The 16,396-nt window shown below is 43.7% G+C and overlaps 3 protein-coding genes across 3 annotated transcripts; all 3 read left to right on the forward strand.

Annotated features, from left to right (window-relative positions):
- Nucleotides 1-3,420: 3,420 nt before the first annotated feature.
- On the forward strand, nt 3,421-6,177 carry LOC140994052 (biotinidase-like). Its single transcript, XM_073463638.1, has 6 exons — nt 3,421-3,676; nt 4,295-4,444; nt 4,573-4,724; nt 4,832-5,009; nt 5,106-5,705; nt 5,784-6,177. The coding sequence occupies exons 1-6, from the start codon at nt 3,461-3,463 to the stop codon at nt 6,054-6,056; spliced, it is 1,569 nt and encodes a 522-aa protein (XP_073319739.1). The 5' UTR covers nt 3,421-3,460; the 3' UTR covers nt 6,057-6,177.
- A 540-nt stretch (nt 6,178-6,717) lies between these two features.
- Nucleotides 6,718-11,140, forward strand: LOC140994051 (biotinidase-like). Its single transcript, XM_073463637.1, has 6 exons — nt 6,718-7,002; nt 9,258-9,407; nt 9,536-9,687; nt 9,795-9,972; nt 10,069-10,668; nt 10,747-11,140. Exons 1-6 carry the CDS (start codon nt 6,775-6,777, stop codon nt 11,017-11,019), a joined length of 1,581 nt encoding a protein of 526 aa, XP_073319738.1. The 5' UTR covers nt 6,718-6,774; the 3' UTR covers nt 11,020-11,140.
- Nucleotides 11,141-11,789: 649 nt separating this feature from the next.
- On the forward strand, nt 11,790-15,259 carry LOC140994050 (biotinidase-like). Its single transcript, XM_073463636.1, has 6 exons — nt 11,790-12,072; nt 13,379-13,528; nt 13,657-13,808; nt 13,916-14,093; nt 14,190-14,789; nt 14,868-15,259. The coding sequence occupies exons 1-6, from the start codon at nt 11,845-11,847 to the stop codon at nt 15,138-15,140; spliced, it is 1,581 nt and encodes a 526-aa protein (XP_073319737.1). The 5' UTR covers nt 11,790-11,844; the 3' UTR covers nt 15,141-15,259.
- The last annotated feature ends 1,137 nt before the right edge of the window (nt 15,260-16,396 follow it).

Below are 16,396 nucleotides of genomic sequence, written 5' to 3' on the forward strand. Positions count from 1 at the left end.
TCTAAATTTCCCAATTATCGCGCATCCCTAGAAAAAAAAAACAACTGATCATTTCCTTGCTCCGTTATCTACAGTGCACTGTGTAAGTATATCTCATCTCATTGAACAACTCTGTCGTAAAACTATCAAATAAATGAATCCTGAATATGAAATGAAAGACAGAAGACCTGATGGTCAGCTTTAATTTGGGGGCATTTAAAATTCATATCAGGCAAAAAGTGAAGGAATTGAAGCCCTGTCCAAAAATGTGCATACCAAACCTACAAGGGCTGCACTTTATAGTGTCAGTAGAACTAATGCAAGTTTTAAGTCCAGATTCCAAACAGTATATGATTAAAAACTGCAAAAGTATAAAGAATACCAGTAAAAGTATCCAGTTTGTTTTAGATCAATGCTGTTAATCTTTTAAGAACAAGTGTCAAGTCTTTTTCATCTAATGACTGAGCTTGTCAGTTTCCACAAAAATAAATCAGTTAGTATTCTGACAAGCAGATGTCTCACTTTCTATGCTGGCTATTTATACCACACTTTTAAAAAACTAATTATATTTCTACTTTTGCCGAATAGTGTTTATAAAGCTGTTCATGCAATAGATTTCAAGGATGACAGAAAAAATAGATATGACATGTATCTCTCACTTTTTTTATTCAACCAATCAATAGCTTCTATTATCTCTTATTATTATCCATCCACACACCGACAAACCAAATATTGTGTTATGACAGTGAAACCTCCACATAACTTTCCTACAGACTCCAGAGCACCATCTTTAGGTGTCATACAGTGTATTAAATATCTGCACAGCACCTTTGCACTCCATGTCTGAGCAGCTTTAAAAGTTCATTCGTGCTGTCATGATGAGTTCACAGCCTTCACGTCTTCCTCTGCGCCTTTCCCACCGGGTCAGCGATGACAACAAGTCCCCACGCAGCCAAACCTGAATAACAAAACACAGGAGGTGCATTTACTATTTTAAAGATGTTCCACCCAAAGAGTCTGAACACTGCGTAACTCACCGACAGCAAATGTAATCTGCGCCACTGTCCCCATAGAGGTAGGTCCACCTTGTCGCATCATTCTCCGGGCTGCATTGAACACATAAGCTCCGGACAGGATCAGACCTCCGCCAGAGGTGACCCGGCAGCTCCAGCAGTTCATGAACTTCTGTTTGGGGTTTGATAAAGCCACATCTGCTCCCCCTGTTGGTGCTTCTGGTGCTGTTGACATTGTACCACAGGATGTGTGCTAAAGCTAATGCTAACACACGTCCTGGGTTAGGAGCGCCTGGCGACGTCAGACAAAGACGAACATATAAAGAGTAGTACCTTTCTAGAAGTTGTCTTCATGTGGTTAAATAATTCACCCGCATAACGTACAGAGTTAGTACTGACATTAATTTCAGGTCTTGCTCATGCTGGTTGTAGAAAGGACAGCTTTGTAAAGTAGTTCCGGGCTATGTACCTGGCGTTTCCTGTCACTGATTTTCAAAATAAAAGCACAGCATTAACAGCCGGTGTTCCAACAATTTATGCTGCCTTGTCAAAAAACACTAGATTGATAGCACTACCCCGAACCTTAACCTAACTATTGAAATGTGGTAAGCAGTAAGGCTGGGCAATATCTCGATATTATACCGTTATCGTGATACGAGACTGTATATCGTCGTCGATTTTTGATATTGTTATATTGTGATATGTGCTGTCTTCTCCTGGTTTTAAAGGCTGCATTAAGTCATGCCATTTTTTGAACTTACAAGACTGTCCTAAAAATTGTCCCTGAACGCTTAACCATCATATCCACATTACTGATTAACATTTACCAAAAAATGTCATTGTGTGAATATTTTGTGAAAGCACACCTACACTATTGCTGCAATATTGATATCAAGGTCTTTGGTAAAAAATATAGTGATATTTGATTTTTTTGCTCAGTGTTTCTAAGGAGATTTTAAAAATATCAATGCATATAATATCGCAATAAAGTCTGAAAATACTGCAATATTTTAAGGCTATATCGCCCAGCCAGTGGCGGTCCTAGCTTGCATGACGCCCTGGGCGAACCTCGCCTTCCCAGTCGCCCACTCCCCACACGGCAACATGAGATAAATGACTTGACGTGTAAATGAGCAATACAAAAAATGGACAAATTTGAGGCAGCCGGTACGGGTCGGCACCGGGGGCGATCCACCGAGATCAGATAAGCCCAGAGGTGGTTGCAGCAGAGCCGGTTACTGTGGGCGACTGTCCGCTCTCTTTTTTTTTTGTCGTTGTTGTTTTTTGTTTTTTTTTGCGGGCGCTCGTGCCACCCCGCCACAAAATGCCCATATGAGGAACCACATGCTGAGGTTTTCAGTGATTCTGCCTCCTCTCTTGGACAGAATGCCATGGAATCTCCTGCTTCGAAGGCAAGTTGGTACCATGTTCCACCCCTCCAGGCGGCAGGATGTAAAGCTGCTCCAGACCATGCTGTGCCCTGTCAGGGCCTTGGCAGAGTACATCTGGTGCACACAGGCCCTCTGGAAAGCTGATCAACTGCTCATCTCTTTCACTGGTTTGTGGACACAATTCAGTGGGCATGTGTTTTTGGGTGTGCTTGTCCCTTCCAGGATTCGAGTCTCTCTTGCAACCATATGTATAGCAGCCACGTGATAATTTTTCCTTTGTCTGGACTGCAATTGGGAGCGTGTCTGACTGCCTACATCATAGCTGGACCCTTTAGACGAGGCAAGTTTGGTCCATAGAACTGCTTTAACAGTTGGTCTTCATCTGTTCTTCATGGGTCACTCTTCCGTTTCGCAGGCTAACCTGAGCAGCCCTTCTCCAGCTCAGGCTTGGCTTTTGCATCTTGCGAGGCCATGATATGGTTGGTATGTTTGTAATGTACATTTGTAAATTGTTTGTCACTTGTTATCTTATGAACATGGCATGTGGGGTAAATGTCTGATAACATTGTAACCTTGGTTCTGTAAAAGTGAAGAGACTATCTCTCAAGCTTTCCCGCTCTTAGACACATGTCGATCAAAAAGCTATCAGTGATTCTACACCAGGACTGGAGCCTTATAGGTGAAACTGTAGTGTCTAGCTGGGCAAGCTGTCTAAAAGATGTATCTGTGTAGCCGGACAGCAGGTGGATAATTCCCCGTACATAATGAATATGTAACAGAGCAGAGAAATAATCACTTCACAAAGATAACTAAGGTTACAATGTAATCAAACATTCAGTCCATCCAGGGCAGTCTAGTTGAAGTATTAGAAAATTTGAGACATGGAGCTGTACAAACTATGACCATATTGATCGACACTATTTCGCAAGGGGAGCTTCATATCACCTCTAATAAAACAGAACACCAGCTGAATCAACTCTGTTTACTTATGCCCCAAGTTGGACTTCTGACTTTCACGTGCCATTGTGTTACTAGTCCGTCTGGGTCACACTACTCAGGTCACATAGGAAAGAAAAAATGTTTCTTTTCGTTACCTTTTTCAGTTTTTCATTAACTTCGGCCATTGTTCTGACAGGGCCCGTTGCAGACTCCTCGTACGTTGCTGCCGTGTACGAGCACAACTTAGTCCTAAACCCGGACCCGCGTGTCCCCCTGTCGCGCACCGAGGCTCTCCAACACATGCAGAAAAACTTGGACATCTATGAGGAGCAGGCTGCCCGGGCCGCTCAGCAGGTATGGTCAGAACAGTAAAAGACTTCACAAGTGTTTGATTTTTCTGTCAAAGAAACTGTTGCTTATTGCTCCCTTAATAAATAACAGTTCTGTTTATCTCCTGTGGTATCCATGTCATTGAAAATTATGTTGATGAAGGTTCTCAGTCACCCAGGTCATGGTAATTCTAAGTGCTGTATCGTAGGCAACTGGACTTGCTTCAGTTTCTTGAAGACGATTCACCTCTCATCCAAGAGACTTCTTCAGTTGAAAATTATATACTTGAAAAGCAGGTAGCTCATTCAGTGCAGGTAATAATTATAACGCAACATTCTTTACATTTAAGAAGATAGGGTCATTCTGAAGGTGAGCAGATATGAAGAAAAAGAGTCAATGCTCTCAATCAAGTGATCACAATCAATCAAGTCTCAATCTCAAGTCTTTCAATCAAGTGATCACAAGGGGTTTTATGCTTACACAATTAAGTGTGAGCATAAAACCCCTTGTGATCACTTGATTGAGAGCATTGACTCTTTTGTCTTCATACTTTTTTTTGTCACAGAGTTCTTGACTACAGTAGAGTAATAAACCTGTCTCCTGTCTCATCTCTATACTCTGCCCTCATCTTCCCTTGGTCAGGGTGCCCAGATCTTGGTGTTTCCAGAAGATGGTATTCATGGTTTCAACTTCACCCGTTCGTCCATCTCCAGCTACCTAGAAACCATTCCTGACCCCCAGCAGGAGAGCTGGAACCCCTGCACAGAGCCAGACAAACACAACAACACTGAGGTGTAAAATCATACTTGTAGATTTAATTTTGGTATTGATGGGCATCCAGGCATGACACCACTAGGCTGTCCAGAGTATTCAGTCAAGCAGCACCAGTCTGAATACAAATCAGATTTTGTGTTTTAAAGGTTCTCCAGAGGTTGAGCTGTATGGCCCGCAATAACAACCTCTACCTGGTGGCCAACATGCCTGACCTGCAGCCCTGCCCCCTGCGGACCGACCCTTCCTCCTCCTGTCCCCCTGATGGACGATGGCAGTTCAACACCAACGTGGTTTTCAGGTGCAGTGTGGACCTTAGAATAGTTTAGCCAAAGTCCTGCAAGTGCACCAATTAAGGCACCATCTCCTAGCATACGTGAACTGTTCATAGTATCTTCTTTCACACAGTTCAGATGGCCTGCTGGTGGCACGCTACCATAAACAAAACCTCTTCTTTGAGGAGTCCTTTGACACACCGCCACAACCTGAGATCATCACATTTGATACACCTTTTGCTGGAAGGTTTGGCCTATTGATCTGCTTTGACATGCTGTTCCATGAGCCCACAGTTACCCTTGTGGAGAAGGTAGATTAACAGCCACTCAAAATTTGTACCCAACTCTACATCCCTTTGTTTGGTCTTATCTTTCCTAACTTCAGCCTCTCTCTCAACCATTTTTAGGGTGTGCGTCAGCTCATCTACCCCACAGCTTGGATCAATGTGCTCCCCCTAATGGACTCAGTGCAGTTCCAGCGGGCGTTCAGCTTGAATGCCAATGCCACCCTGCTAGCGGCCAACCTTCGTCATGATCAAAGGGAAATGGGAGGAAGTGGTATCTACACCCCTTTTTCTGCCACCTACCACCACGCACATAAAGGAGACCCGGAGGAGGGCAGACTGCTGGTGGCCAGGGTGCCAGTCTTAGACCCACTGTGGGTGAATCAGAGTGTGGCCATGGAAGAGGGCGTAGTTAGGGATGACTCCACATCCTCTACAGCTACAGACTCTGAAGCCTGTCAGCAAGAGAGCTGTTTTAATTCTCCTCCTCCTGAAATTGCTTCTTCAGTCCCTCCCTCCTCCAACACCTTCATCTCATCCATGATGTATGACCCATATACATTTGTCCTCTTAAACAAAACAGAGGGGGAAGTGAAGGTGTGCAATGGCACATTTTGCTGCTATCTTCAGTACCAGCATTCACCTCAGAGCGGCAGTAAAGAGCTCTACGCATTGGGAGCCTTTGCAGGAACACACACTGTGTTTGGACGCTTCGCCCTACAGGTATGAATGAGAAGAAGTTTGAATATTTAAAACTTCCTCATGAAACTCCTGACACATTTATCATTATCTGTGTTGCAGGTGTGCGCACTAATCCGCTGTGCAGGGTCGGACGTCACTTCCTGTGGACAGGGAGTGGAAGAGGCTGAGACTAAAATGGACTTCCTGTTGGAGGGGAAGTTTGAGACCAAATATGTGTACCCATCAGTTTTGGCTAGTAAGTATGTCCCGGAGCAGCCAGAGCATCTGGAAAAAGCTGCAGACGGCAGAGTGAGCATGAAACACTCCAACATGACTGCTGGGCTGGTTACTGCCTATCTTGTTGGACGAATGTATCACCTGGACAGTGAATGAAGTAGTTTGGGAACTACATGTGTGTCAGGAGAAAAGTATGAGAATACATTTTTAAAAAGTCAGTTACACACTTGACTTCTGTAATGTACACCTTGAAATAAAAAACAACACCAACAACAAATCTCTTCATTCATTACTGAATTTGTAAAACTGGTCACACACCACGCCATTCCATCCTCTCCACTCCCAAATTTGGGAGGTAGTCTCTGAGAAACCCCACTCTGTGTGTGACCAGGCTGGTGACCAGCATGAGGAGGAGATGCCAGGCTGTTGTGGGTGTGTATGGTTCTTCCACACGCTACTGAGGCTCCTGTTTGTTAAATTAATAAATTGTGAATTGCCAATATGTCTTGTTTCTTCAGACTTCAATCATCCAATCCACCAAACAAGAGTCAATAGCAGAATAAGCTGTTTGGGAGAGAAGATTTGGCAAATTTTTCATGAGCGCAAACCAAATACTCAGCTCTGCTGCTCATCCCACAAATGCATGTTGTCAAATGTCCTTAAGTTTTGTGCTATGTTAAAATTTGAGACACGGAGCTGTACAAACTATGACCATATTGATCGAAACTATTGCCCAAGGGGAGCTTCATATCACCTCTAAAAAAACAGAAAACCAGCTGAGTCAGCTCTGTTTACCTATGCCCCAAGTTGGACTTCTGACTCTCAGTTACCATTGTGTTGCTAGTCCGTCTGGGTCACACTACTCAGGTCTCATATGAACGAAAAAATGTTTCTGTTCATTGCCATTTTAAGTTTTTCGTTAACTTCGGCCATTGTTCAGACAGGGCCCGTTGCAGACTCCTCGTACGTTGCTGCTGTGTACGAGCACAACTTAGTCCTGAACCCGGACCCTCGTGTCCCCCTGTCGCGCACCGAGGCTCTCCAACACATGCAGAAAAACTTGGACATCTATGAGGAGCAGGCTGCCCGGGCCGCTCAGCAGGTATGGCCAGAACAGTAAAAGACTTTACAAGTGTTTGATTTTTCTGTCAAAGAAACTGTTGCTTATTGCTCCCTTAATACATAACATTTCTGTTTATCTACTGTGGTATCCATTGAGGTGTCTGTGTCAGTACACATTCTGAGCTATGATTTAATTGTAACATGGTACTTCTGTTTGTGGGGATTAAGGAAAGTGTCTGATGTTGAGGAGATCTGTGAGTAGAACCAGGGGCGGTCCTTGCTAGATTTACGCCCTGGGTGAACCATCCCTTGACCCCCCCCCCAAAAAAAAAAAAAAAAATTATTATTTGTATTATTTCATTATATATAATCTTAAATACAAAAAGGTAACAAGAACAGAGAAAAAAACAAGATAAATAAATGAAATTAGAGGTCGACCGATAGTGGATTTTTAAAGGCCGATATAATAACGATAGTTTGGAGCAGGAAAAAGGCGATAGCCGATTAATCAGCCGATATCACTCCCCACCCCCGCGAAAAACTTCAACACTGTTGGAAATGAACAATCTGACAAGCTATTAGCTATATGTTATTATATGTGATTAATATATAATTAATATTATATAATATTAATATATTTAATTTAAACTTGTATGTATTCAATATCTATTAAAATCTACATGGATGATTTAAGTTGCACTTTAATATGGGGGGAAATTAAGTGATCCTTCACATTTTTGTGAGTGATGGCACTGTGTGCCATAAAAAATAATAATCACAAAATAACACTGGTTAAACAAGGCGCATAGTGAAGGGATTTGAACTGTGATTTTCTCATCCTCCCATAGTCAGGCTGTAACCACTAACCAGCTATAGGGATGGTATGTTAGGATTTTATCTGTATCTTATCCATACTCTTAACAGTCCTGTTCTTTATCAATACTAAAGAATGGTTTGTTTTTTGAATTCATTTATATTTCAAATATAACTACATATTGTTTCCACTGCAGCAACAGTAAAGTTTACAACAGCAAAGTCACTATATAAACTCAGTAATATCTGGAAACAAATCGGGGGGGGGGGGCTGGTTTGTGTCAGCCAGCAGCTAAAGTTTACAAGAAATTTCCAAATTTTAAGATTCATGGCAAACTAAGCTCAACAGACTACACACAGACAGCTTTCATTTTAGCGTGTTCTTAACAAGCTGTTAATTGTTAGCTTAACAAGCACTGCGGTCATGTAGGCTAAAACATGCCGGTGGAAATGTCGCTGTTTATGCTGAAATATGATGCACGTTTGTGCTTGTTGAACAAGTGGTACTTATTGCCTCCGCCAAGGAGGTTATGTTTGTTGACTTTCAACTCGTGAAGGTTTTATTGCACTTACAATAACACGTGTCGTCATCTCGAGTTATCTTCTTCACTTCTCTCCTCTCTCTGCTGCCGCTGCATACGCCCGTCTCTCTCTCTCCCATGCTCTCTGTGTGAAGAGCAGCCCCGCCACTCAGTGATCAGAGCGACAGGGAGCTTTTTTTTTTTTTTAAAGAGAGACAGAGAGCAGCGCAGGGAAGAAGCAGTTATTGGCGCTGTGGAAAAAAACTGCAGCCATCGGCCACTATCGGAGCCAAGTTCCGCCGATTCCGATAGTTTGTAAAACGTCTTATCGGCGCGGATTAATCGGTCGACCTCTAAATGAAATACAGTATATAAACACCAATGTAAATTGCACAAATCCTTCATCACAGGATCTAATAACCATGCTTGAAAAATCCCTGAAGAAAGCTAAAAAAAAATTGTATTGTCATTAGTATACGTGTTATTCACAGCATTTATAGCGTTTACAAAAGTAAAAAATTATACAAAAACACACACATACACCCCCCCACACACACACACTCATGCACACACACACACACACACCTGAGGACCTTACATACTTGAGAAACAGGAAGCTCATTCAGGTGCAGGGAATAACTAAAAAGCAACATTCTTTACATTTAATAAGATAGGGTCATTCTGAAGGTGAGCAGATACGAAGACAAAAGAGTCAATGCTCTCAATCAAGTGATCTCAATCAATCAAGTCTCAATCTCAAGTCTTTCAATCAAGTGATCACAAGTGGTTTTATGCTCACACAATTAAGTGTGAGCATAAAACCCCTTGTGATCACTTGATTGAGAGCATTGACTCTTTTGTCTTCATACTTTTTTTTGTCACAGAGTTCTTGACTACAGTAGAGTAATAAACCTGTCTCCTGTCTCATCTCTATACTCTGCCCTCATCTTCCCTTGGTCAGGGTGCCCAGATCCTGGTGTTTCCAGAAGATGGTCTTCAAGGTTTCAACTTCACCCGTTTGTCCATCTCCAGCTACCTAGAAACCATTCCTGACCCCCAGCAGGAGAGCTGGAACCCCTGCACAGAGCCAGACAAACACAACAACACTGAGGTGTAAAATCATACTTGTAGATTTAATTTTGGTATTGATGGGCATCCAGACATGACACCACTAGGCTGTCCAGAGTATTCAGTCAAGCAGCACCAGTCTGAATACAAATCAGATTTTGTGTTTCACAGGTTCTCCAGAGGTTGAGCTGTATGGCCCGCAATAACAACCTCTACCTGGTGGCCAACATGCCTGACCTGCAGCCCTGCCCCTTGAGGACCGACCCTTCCTCCTCCTGTCCCCCTGATGGACGCTGGCAGTTCAACACCAACGTGGTTTTCAGGTGCAGTGTGGACCTTAGAATAGTTTAGCCAAAGTCCTGCAAGTGCACCAATTAAGGCACCATCTCCTAGCATATGTGAACTGTTCATAGTATCTTCTTTCACACAGTTCAGATGGCCTGCTGGTGGCCCGCTACCATAAACAAAACCTCTTCTTTGAGGAGTCCTTTGACACACCGCCACAACCTGAGATCATCACATTTGATACACCTTTTGCTGGAAGGTTTGGCCTATTGATCTGCTTTGACATCGTCTTTCACGAGCCCACAATTACCCTCGTGGAGAAGGTAGATTAACAGCCACTCAAAATTTGTACCAAACTCTACATCCCTTTGTTTGGTCTTATCTTTCCTAACTTCAGCCTCTCTCTTGACCATTTTCAGGGTGTGCGTCAGCTCGTCTACCCCACAGCTTGGTTGAACCAGCTCCCCCTACTGGACTCAGTGCAGTTCCAGCGGGCGTTCAGCTTGGCTGCCAATGTCACCCTGCTAGCAGCCAACATTCGTCACGGCCTAATGAACATGAGAGGAAGTGGTATCTACACCCCTTTTTCTGCCACCTACCACCACGCCAATAAAGGAGACCCGGAGGAGGGCAGACTGCTGGCTGCCAGGGTGCCAGTCTTAGACCCACTGTGGGTGAATCAGAGTGTGGCCACAGAGGAGGGCGTAGTTAGGGATGACTCCACATCCTCTACAGCTACAGACTCTGAAGCCTGTCAGCAAGAGAGCTGTTTTAATTCTCCTCCTCCTGAAATTGCTTCTTCAGTCCCTCCCTCCTCCGACACCTTCATCTCATCCATGATATATGACCCATATACATTTGTCCTCTTAAACGAGACAGAGGGGGAAGTGAAGGTGTGCAATGGCACATTTTGCTGCTATCTTCAGTACCAGCGTTCACCTCAGAGCGGCAGTAAAGAGCTCTACGCATTGGGAGCCTTTGCAGGAACACACACTGTGTTCGGACGCTTCGCCCTACAGGTATGAATGAGAAGAAGTTTGAATATTTAAAACTTCCTCATGAAACTCCTGACGCATTTATCATTATCTGTGTTGCAGGTATGCGCAGTAGTCCGCTGTGCAGGGTCGGACGTCACTTCCTGTGGACAGAGAGTGGAAGAGGCTGAGACTAAAATGGACTTCCTGTTGGAGGGGAAGTTTGGGACCAAATATGTGTACCCATCAGTTTTGGCTAGTAAGCATGTCCTGGAGCAGCCAGAGCATCTGGAAACAGCTGCAAACGGCAGAGTGAGCATGAAACACTCCAACATGACTGCTGGGCTGGTTACTGCCTCTCTGTATGGACGAATGTATCACCTGGACAGTGAATGAAGTAGTTTGGGAACTACATGTGTGTCAGGAGAAAAGTATGAGAATACATTTTTAAAAAGTTAGTTACACACTTGACTTCTGTAATGTACACCTTGAAATAAAAAACAACACCAACAACAAATCTCTTCATTCATTACTGAATTTATAAAACTGGTCACACACCACGCCATTCCATCCTCTCCACTCCCAAATTTGGGAGGTAGTCTCTGAGAAACCCCACTCTGTGTGTGACCAGGCTGGTGACCAGCATGAGGAGGAGGTGCCAGGCTGTTGTGGGTGTGTATGGTTCTTCCACACGCTACTGAGGCTCCTGTTTGTTAAATTAATAAATTGTGAATTGCCAATATGTCTTGTTTCTTCAGACTTCAATCATCCAATCCACCAAACAAGAGTCAATAGCAGAATAAGCTGTTTGGGAGAGAAGATTTGGCAAATTTTTCATGAGCGCAAACCAAATACTCAGCTCTGCTGCTCATCCCACAAATGCATGTTCCTTACAAATGTGACACCATTTAAAAGGAAAATGAACAGGCTTTCCAACGGTATAAGATTTATTGCCAAGAAGCACTGTTACAACAAAGAAATAATCTACCAAACAACATAAATGTTCTTACTTTTTGTGCTATGTGAAAATTTGAGACACGGAGCTGTACAAACTATGACCATATTGATCGAAACTATTGCCCAAGGGGAGCTTCATATCACCTCTAAAAAAACAGAAAACCAGCTGAGTCAGCTCTGTTTACCTATGCCCCAAGTTGGACTTCTGACTCTCAGTTACCATTGTGTTGCTAGTCCGTCTGGGTCACACTACTCAGGTCTCATATGAACGAAAAAATGTTTCTGTTCATTGCCATTTTAAGTTTTTCGTTAACTTCGGCCATTGTTCAGACAGGGCCCGTTGCAGACTCCTCGTACGTTGCTGCTGTGTACGAGCACAACTTAGTCCTGAACCCGGACCCTCGTGTCCCCCTGTCGCGCACCGAGGCTCTCCAACACATGCAGAAAAACTTGGACATCTATGAGGAGCAGGCTGCCCGGGCCGCTCAGCAGGTATGGCCAGAACAGTAAAAGACTTTACAAGTGTTTGATTTTTCTGTCAAAGAAACTGTTCCTTATTGCTCCCTTAATACATAACATTTCTGTTTATCTACTGTGGTATCCATTGAGGTGTCTGTGTCAGTACACATTCTGAGCTATGATTTAATTGTAACATGGTACTTCTGTTTGTGGGGATTAAGGAAAGTGTCTGATGTTGAGGAGATCTGTGAGAAGAACCCAAAGTCATTAGTCAGCTCTATGCATGTGCAAAAGGTCAGCTGGAGGACAAGATACTAAACTGAGTTCAACTCTTATGCCAGCTGGTTGGAGCCGGCTCAACTATACATTTCCCTATAAGGACAGAGAAACAGTCAGGTCAGCTTTAGGGTGCAAGTCCCAAAGAGGGACATCAGCAGAGTTAGGTAATTTATAGAAGATTAGACGTTCCATAGGGGGTCAGAGGCCGATCAACTCCTCTTTCACCTATTGGATAGATGGACCCTTAATCCACCAAAGTGACCAATTAGAAGAAGTAGGTAGGTGTGGCCGAAAGTACTTTAAAAAAAGGCCCGCGCAGACAGAGAAGGTTAGGTGGGTATTTGTAGATTTCCTAGATCAAAGGTTCGAGAGGATTTCTGGTAGAGCAGAGGGCAAAGCCTTAGGCAGAACTTTGTCAGATATTGGGAACACCAGGTGCGGCCGTACTGGTTTGGATACAGGCTTGAAAGCTGTTTCAATAAAGATTGCTCTATCACTCCACCAGCTTTGCCTCTGCAAATTCTTTTATCACCAAACTACACGTTGACACCTTTGAGGAAGAAAGCCCAGAAAAAACACCATGTCATTGAAAATTGTGTTAATGAATCTTCTCAGTCACCCAGGTCATGGTAATTCTAACTGCTGTATTGTAGGCAACTGGACTTGCTTCAGTTTTTTGAAAACGTTTCACCTCTCATCCAAGAGGCTTCTTCAGTTGAAAATTATATACTTGAGAAACAGGTAGCTCATTCAGGTGCAGGGAATAACTAAAAAGCAACATTCTTTACATTTAATAAGATAGGGTCATTCTGAAGGTGAGCAGATATGAAGACAAAAGAGTTAATGCTCTCAATCAAGTGATCTCAATCAATCAAGTCTCAATCTCAAGTCTTTCAATCAAGTGATCACAAGTGGTTTTATGCTCACACAAATAAGTGTGAGCATAAAACCCCTTGTGATCACTTGACTGAGAGCATTGACTCTTTTGTCTTCATACTTTTTTTGTCACAGAGTTCTTGACTACAGTAGAGTAATAAACCTGTCATCTTCCCTTGGTCAGGGTGCCCAGATCCTGGTGTTTCCAGAAGATGGTCTTCAAGGTTTCAACTTCACCCGTTCATCCATCTCCAGCTACCTAGAAACCATTCCTGACCCCCAGCAGGAGAGCTGGAACCCCTGCACAGAGCCAGACAAACACAACAACACTGAGGTGTAAAATCATACTTGTAGATGTAATTTTGGTATTGATGGGCATCCAGACATGACACCACTAGGCTGTCCAGAGTATTCAGTCAAGCAGCACCAGTCTGAATACAAATCAGATTTTGTGTTTCACAGGTTCTCCAGAGGTTGAGCTGTATGGCCCGCAATAACAACCTCTACCTGGTGGCCAACATGCCTGACCTGCAGCCCTGCCCCCTGAGGACCGACCCTTCCTCCTCCTGTCCCGCTGATGGACGCTGGCAGTTCAACACCAACGTGGTTTTCAGGTGCAGTGTGGACCTTAGAATAGTTTAGCCAAAGTCCTGCAAGTGCACCAATTAAGGCACCATCTCCTAGCATATGTGAACTGTTCATAGTATCTTCTTTCTCACAGGTCAGATGGCCTGCTGGTGGCCCGCTACCATAAACAAAACCTCTACTTTGAGGAGTCCTTTGACACACCGCCACAACCTGAGATCATCACATTTGATACACCTTTTGCTGGAAGGTTTGGCCTATTGATCTGCTTTGACATCCTCTTTCACGTGCCCACAATTACCCTCGTGGAGAAGGTAGATTAACAGCCACTCAAAATTTGTACCAAACTCTACATCCCTTTGTTTGGTCTTATCTTTCCTAACTTCAGCCTCTCTCTCGACCATTTTTAGGGTGTGCGTCAGCTCATCTTCCCCACAGCTTGGATGAATGCGCCCCCCCTACTGGACTCAGTGCAGTTCCACCGGGCGTTAAGCTTGGCTGCCAATGTCACCCTGCTAGCAGCCAACCTTCGTCACGACCGAATGAACATGAGAGGAAGTGGTATCTATACCCCTTTTTCTGCCACCTACCACCACGCCAATAAAGGAGACCCGGAGGAGGGCAGACTGCTGGTGGCCAGGGTGCCAGTCTTAGACCCACTGTGGGTGAATCAGAGTGTGGCCACAGAGGAGGGCGTAGTTAGGGATGACTCCACATTCTCTACAGCTACAGACTCTGAAGCCTGTCAGCAAGAGAGCTGTTTTAATTCTCCTCCTCCTGAAATTGCTTCTTCAGTCCCTCCCTCCTCTGACACCTTCATCTCATCCATGATGTATGACCCATTTACATTTGTCCTCTTAAACGAGACAGAGGGGGAAGTGAAGGTGTGCAATGGCACATTTTGCTGCTATCTTCAGTACCAGCGTTCACCTCAGAGCGGCAGTAAAGAGCTCTACGCATTGGGAGCCTTTGCAGGAACACACACTGTGAAAGGACGCTATGCCCTACAGGTATGAATGAGAAGAAGTTTGAATATTTAAAACTTCCTCATGAAACTCCTGACACATTTATCATTATCTGTGTTGCAGGTATGCGCAGTAGTCCGCTGTGCAGGGTCGGACGTCACTTCCTGTGGACAGAGAGTGGAAGAGGCTGAGACTAAAATGGACTTCCTGTTGGAGGGGAAGTTTGGGACCAAATATGTGTACCCATCAGTTTTCGCTAGTAAGAATGTCCTGGAGCAGCCAGAGCATCTGGAAACAGCTGCAGATGGCAGAGTGAGCATGAAACACTCCAACATCACTGCTGGGCTGGTTACTGCCTCTCTGTATGGACGAATGTATCACCTGGACAGTGAATGAAGTAGTTTGGGAACTACATGTGTGTCAGGAGAAAAGTATGAGAGTACATTTTTAAAAAGTCAGTGACACACTTGACTTCTGTAATGTACACCTTGAAATAAAAAACAACAGCAAATCTCTTTATTCATTACATTTTTAAAACATTGCACCACATGGCCTATCTTCTGCTAGAAATGTACACTTTTTTTTTTTTTAAGATGCATTATTTATCAATTTATCTTCTATAGACATGTATATGTTGCCCCCCTTGTCTTGTGGGTACCAGGGAGAGGTGTGTTTGTAAACCCTGCAGCTGTATGTAGAAACAAAGAGGCAGAAAACTTTAGCGTGCGTTCAGCTTGCCTGCAGGATTTATTCTGCAGCGCATGCCTCTAAAGGATTTAAAGTTCCTCCCCAGCGCTAAGCGCCACCTAGTGACCTGTCTGAGTATTGCTCTAACAAATAGAGCACAATGAAATTGGCATTTTAATCATTTGATACATAATGACATAAAAAATATATAGGGGTGACCATTTTTAAACCACATGTCTATTTTTAACCATATTTAACTTATTTTAACCATGAATTAGACTTTGATCGCATACTGAACTGCAGTCTCTACGACTTTTTAAATACTTTTTTTCTACCATGTCTTTAATACCTGTATTGACAATTTTTTTCAACCCTTTACATATACACATTGTGTTAGTGTCTGTCATGATAGCTCAAAGACCTCTGAATAAAAATTAAAAATTACAGCAGGGAAAACAGTCATCACTGTCCCGGTCCTATAGGATTGTCCATTTTTTTTTCTTTCTTTAGCAAAAACGCAGTCCTCTGAGCTGGCTAAACTGGGCTTTCACCAACAACAGGTCACTTTCTGCAGTGCTTTGTGATGGGTATGCAAGAATGCTGAATATTTTATAACCAATATAATATGCGTTTGTCCGGCTTGAGCTTTGTGTGCAGCAGTCATGACAGCAAGGCCTTGATTTAAAGGCCCCTGCACACCAAACTGCTAACAAAGAACTAGTTGCAATGAAGGCTGACTGTTACACCGCCTCACATCTCCTGTGTCTCAGCCAAAAAGCACCGATCCGCTTACAACAGGAGTTGCTGGAAGTGCAAAGTTCTGCACGAGTTCAGTGTTGAAAACCAGCAAAGATCAGGCCGGGGCTGCTGAGTGTTGACATGGCTAGCTTGGACACCAATGTCAATCAAGCCCTGTGCCAGCTGAAGTCATTACCAAACACAGCTTTAGGAAGCCAATCTGATGT

This window comes from Pagrus major, chromosome 3, assembly GCF_040436345.1.
Source record: "Pagrus major chromosome 3, Pma_NU_1.0".
Taxonomy (NCBI): domain Eukaryota; kingdom Metazoa; phylum Chordata; class Actinopteri; order Spariformes; family Sparidae; genus Pagrus; species Pagrus major.